Source organism: Anarrhichthys ocellatus, unplaced genomic scaffold (assembly GCF_004355925.1).
Source record: "Anarrhichthys ocellatus isolate YVR2014 unplaced genomic scaffold, GSC_Weel_1.0 scaffold2, whole genome shotgun sequence".
Classification (NCBI taxonomy): Eukaryota; Metazoa; Chordata; class Actinopteri; order Perciformes; family Anarhichadidae; genus Anarrhichthys; species Anarrhichthys ocellatus.
In genome coordinates this window covers 15,161,465-15,166,641 of record NW_022280032.1, presented here as the reverse complement: position 1 = coordinate 15,166,641, position 5,177 = coordinate 15,161,465, and the positions used below count along the sequence as shown (strand labels likewise).

At 46.4% G+C, this 5,177-nt stretch overlaps 1 protein-coding gene across 1 annotated transcript; it reads left to right on the top strand.

The window, feature by feature from the left end:
* The first annotated feature begins 1,441 nt into the window (after positions 1–1,441).
* On the top strand, positions 1,442–3,040 carry ascl1b (achaete-scute family bHLH transcription factor 1b). Its single transcript, XM_031870115.1, has one exon. It carries the CDS (start codon positions 1,596–1,598, stop codon positions 2,205–2,207), a length of 612 nt encoding a protein of 203 aa, XP_031725975.1. The 5' UTR covers positions 1,442–1,595; the 3' UTR covers positions 2,208–3,040.
* The last annotated feature ends 2,137 nt before the right edge of the window (positions 3,041–5,177 follow it).

Here is a 5,177-nt window from a genome sequence, read left to right as displayed (position 1 = left end):
AGATTATTTAGGAGTGTCTCTTATATACAGAGTGTACAGTTGATCAAACATTGGAGTGACTGTTTAATATTGACGGGTGTAACTTTGCTCACTATCACTTAAAAGCTTGGAAAAGAAGGCAAAATGAATTATTAATTCAGTATTTACTCTGGTTTCTCCAGTATTATTCAGTTACAAGTTTTGTCAATTCAGTTTTGTCAATAATTGATACATATTGTTGTGGACAATGGGTTATCTGATTGTGAAAGTGTTTTCTCGCTTTTTGGACTTTTTGGTAAATGATGGTATGTTGTCTTGTTGGCGTAGTTCCTAGTTCATGTTTTGCCGCCAGAGGCCGCAAGTGTCCCACCTTTATTATATGGGAAACGGTCTCTTCATCACCCAGACTTCTTCGCTGCTAGAATTTGCTGGTAAGGAGACTTTGTCATGTACGAAGCGAATTTCAAAGGTCTTTTGACAATGCTGAATGAAGCCAAATCTGTTTGAAACACATACTGGGACTTAGGTCGACAGAAAGGCGAAACTTGGCGGATGACGAAGCCGTTGTTTAACTGTCCAGTCAAATGTGGTGCTGAAATACCGCAGTCGTGCACGTGTACTTCGAGTTGGGTTTGGCTTTTTACCAAACTTTGTGCTTTACGCATATAACACTAATAAAACAAATAAATGTTGCATTCAGATGGGAGTTGTATTGAATTTAACAAGACTTTCCACCTGTCAAGCAAGTGACAACAGAGTGGAACTGCAGAGCACTGAGTTGAGATGTAACTGTAACATGGGCTTTCGGACGCCTACACGTCATAAAAAGTGTTTACTTTTACATTTATCGCGTCCTTACGAGCTTTATAATTGCCAATTATTGTGCTCAGAGACACGCTTGCAATTTATTTAGCTCTGTAAAGCTGTAGCCTAGATACACGGGAGAGCGTCCTTGGTATTTGTGTTGTAAAGAGCTGGAGGAGAAAGATGGCCGGGGGTGGTGTGTGTGGGGGGGGGGGGGGGACTGATAATTTGAAGACTTGCCAGGGGTACATTGTCAAATTCAAAAGGCATTTCAAACAACCAAACCATTCACTTTTTTATTTTCTCTTCTTTTTTCCCTCCTGTCTGTCTTTTTTTTCCGCCTTTCTTTCTCTTTGCACGGTTGCAGGCCGTTTGAATCGACCAATGGGCCTTCAAGTTAGGGACATTGGAATGTAAATGAGCTCAGCGCGTGCTCCCGGCGCAGTGAAAGCTCGGGATTGTTTATTGAGCTCCCGGAGCCACGCGCCTGGCCCGGGGGAGTCGGCGTGCAGAAGAATCACACAGCGGGGGCGGGGCCTCGCGACGAAGCGTGCGTCTCCCAAAAAAAAAAAAGGGGTGGGTGGGGTGTGTGTTGGGGCGCGTGTTGAAAAAGAGGAGTGCTGCCAAAGTTTGGGTCAGATCGGCTCGTGGAGTAAGCAGTCAAGAGAGACTTGGACTAGAGTTAGCCACACGGTCCCCACGCGAAGGACACGAGAGCTGTACACTGCCAACCCCTTCCGCCTCTTCTTGTCCCACTGTTAGAGGCTGCACTCGCCCTCTGCATCCATCACTTCGGAAGAACTGTCAGCGAGATGGAAACGACAACCATCACCACCACGCAGACTGCATTCACCTTTGGATTTACTGAAAGACACGCCAGCATCAGCCTGCACGCCCCGGCCCAGGACTGCACTGCCCCCGCCGCGCACCCCAACGACAACGCGGCCGGCTTCCAAAGTAAAACCAAGGTGCTGAAGAGACAGCGCTCCAGCTCGCCCGAGCTCCTGCGCTGCAAGCGGCGCCTGAGCTTCAACGGCCTCGGCTACTCCATCCCTCAGCAGCAGCCTGTGGCCGTGGCCCGGCGGAACGAAAGAGAGAGGAACCGGGTCAAGCAAGTCAACATGGGTTTCCAGACGCTGCGACAGCACGTGCCGAACGGCGCCGCCAACAAGAAGATGAGCAAAGTGGAGACCCTGCGGTCCGCGGTGGAGTACATCAGGGCTTTACAGCAACTTCTGGACGAACATGACGCGGTGTCGGCTGCTTTCCAGTCCGGGTTGCCATCCCCGACACTCTCCAACAGCTACTCCGCCGACCCAGAGTCGCCTCACTCCACCTACTCATCGGACGAGGGCAGTTATGAGCCTCTGAGCTCCGAGGAGCAGGAGCTGTTGGACTTTACGACCTGGTTTGACCGGTACTGAGGCTGACAGCATCCGAACCAGCTGCGCCTGTGCGTAAAAGCAGCTGCTTTCTTTCAGAAAACGCTGACAAAGACTTGGTAAACGGCATCAGATCAGTCTCGCTCTGATGCTTGAAAGTGATCTGTTGCCTCCCTCCCTCGCCCGGGCTGCCTCTACAGGGGCAAAGCAATAGTGAATGAGTGAGAGAGAGAGAGAGAGAGAGAGAGAGAGAGAGAGAGAGAGACAGCGTGTGCGCGAGAGAGAGGGAGCCTATAAGTGCCCACACGAAGAAGGGAGTTGGACTCGGTGTCACGTTGACGCGTGGAAGTAAAGAACTGTTGATGTTATGTTTGAATAAGTGCAATTAAGACGTGACACAGCAGGTTCTGCAGAGACGGCGCTGCAGTTCCAGAGGACTTGTCTGATGAGTGCATCATCAGAGCAGGAGTGCCTTCCTCGGCTGCCACGTCCGTTGGAAGACATAAACAAAGAGGATGCGTCGACAGACTGTTTCGTGGTGTACATTGTTTCCTCCCCTTTCATAACAAAAATTGTATCATACAGCGAACTGTTTTAACATGAAGACATATTTTTGTACATGAGCCAAACAAACGTTCTTGAACAACAGCCGCTGCCACTTTTCCTGACAGTGTTGTGAGAGCCAGCTGTCAGTGAGGCAGTGAGTTGGCATGTATGCGTTGTGTGACTGGAAAGCAATATCAAGGCTACCTGTGACAGATTTTTTTCCTCTTTTAATAGGTGGTAAGGAGACCTTTATCAATGTATGCACTTGTTCTCCGTGTCCCGTCGCCTAAAATGTAAATATTCGATTTTAACAGATATATTTTGTGTAAAACGAGTTTTATAAATAAAGATGAATCTATTTATATAATATGCTTTTGTAGTGGTTTGGTTCTTAAGCTGATGTTCTCAGTGTGTGTGTGTGTGTGTGTGTGTGTGTGTGTGTGTGTGTGTGTGAGGGGTGTGTGGCGGTAATTGAGCAAACTAGTAAGCTTTTCTTCTATTCAAAGCTCCTGCATGACCTTTAGCCGCCTTGCTTGGCCACACGGGGGAAAATAGCGCAGCTGGGTGAGCACTCAATAACCATTATAGACGTGCACCTTCTACGGCGCTTTGTCTGCATTCAGGACGAGGAGATTAATATTACGTTTCATGCATTGCATTGTTTATTCTGCATACTCTGCCTTTACCCAATAGCCCAGGGGGCCTGAAGCAGAGGAGGGGGGTGTAATTCACGCCTCTCAAAGGGTAGACACTTTGAAATACGGCCCGGGGAAAGTCAGCGAGACAATGAGAGGGGTCAAAATTCTTATTGCCCGATTGAGATCAATCTAAATAAAACCTGGGGTTGTAGACTAGTTGTATCCCCAACTGTGTTTTTCATGGGGCACACAGCCAAACCAAAAAGCCCGTCTCCTGCAAAATGGGGAGCACAACACCACACAGAGCACTATTGTGTGCGCCTTTGCGCCTCATTATGCCAATTATGGGAGATCTTCTATTGTAATTAAACACTGATGCCAAATTCAGCGAGGCAGAACGAGAAATAACGAGTTGAATTTCACCTGGTGCTCTCTGTGGAACGAGAGGCTGATTGAAGCTGGTGTTATAGTCCTAGTGTCATATATTCAATTCAAAAACTCAAATACATTTCATCAGCCAACATTAATCCAAAAAAGAAAATAATATCGGCGTTAGTGGTACGTCAGAACATCTTGCATTTATAACAGGCTGTAACAGGATGTTTGGGATGCTTGTTTTTTTGCACCCAAAAGTGTGCCTCAGGCATTACACGCTCCACCTCTCTCTCTCTCTCTCTCTCTCTCTCTCTCTCTCTCTCTCTCTCTCACGCACACACACACGCACACACGCACTGCAGCTTGCAGGTGTAAGCCACGTGCCTGCGCTCGGTGACAAAGGCTCTTGCGCTCCCATTGGTCAATGGCTCGCGTATGATGTGAGCCCCGTCGGCGAAGGCAGTGACACAATCCAACAAGTGATAAATGACATTAATTACGCTCTGCTTTATAACCTCCTACGTCAGCGGGACTCAAAAAGGCAAATCAATGGCACAAAATACCCCGCTGCTCCTTTATTATACGGTTGAAATGATGTTTCTGATGTCCTTCAGTGTCAAGCAGAGGCCAGTGCACAAAGTAAAAATAAGGGCATGGCTCCTGCATGTCCTCTAAGATGGATATGCAATTTTCTCCTCAGCCATTTAGGGAGGAGCTGGGGTGAAAATAGATTTATTCATGTCATCTTGTCATTTTCACTTTGACAATACATAAGGGCGATGTTAATTTTGGCGTAATCCAATGGTGAATAATCAATCACATGCAGCTCATTTATGCATGCGTTTTCCTTCGCAAAGCCATGATGTATGCATAAACCATGGAAACCTCAAATGCGCACATACCTAGATTATAATAGGGCTAAACTGGGCAAGAGTGGGGTGGTGAGGGGTCATCTGTTGCTCTGCATGCAGTCATCGGAGTGCTCGGTGGACTTTTAAGTCATTTTGCATGAACGAGAGGCCATCCATTCCTCCCGTGTGTTCGTAAATTGCGCTTTGCAGAACTAGTTTTGGTGTACAAACTTCGTTGCTGCTATGTTTTGACGCCGTGGGCAAAAAGCGTTTATCCGTGTATGTCCCACAACATGAATCATTTTAATGGCAGGCAATATTTACATGACAACAGTCTAACTGCCACTAATAACAACAATCTCAGCTTCTTGGGATTCATTTAGAAATGAAATACTAAGCATTACCATTCAGTATATATATATATATTACTAAACATTCATTTATTTCAATATCAAAATATAAGTTTACTGTTTTGTTTGTACTTCAGTTGTTCTAATGTTAGTAGTAATTTAGTCTATTGATCTGAAAAAAGCCTTGATTTACAGGCTTAACTTTAATTCTTTCAAAGATAAGGAGTTTATTTGCCAGCTGTGATGACTTGC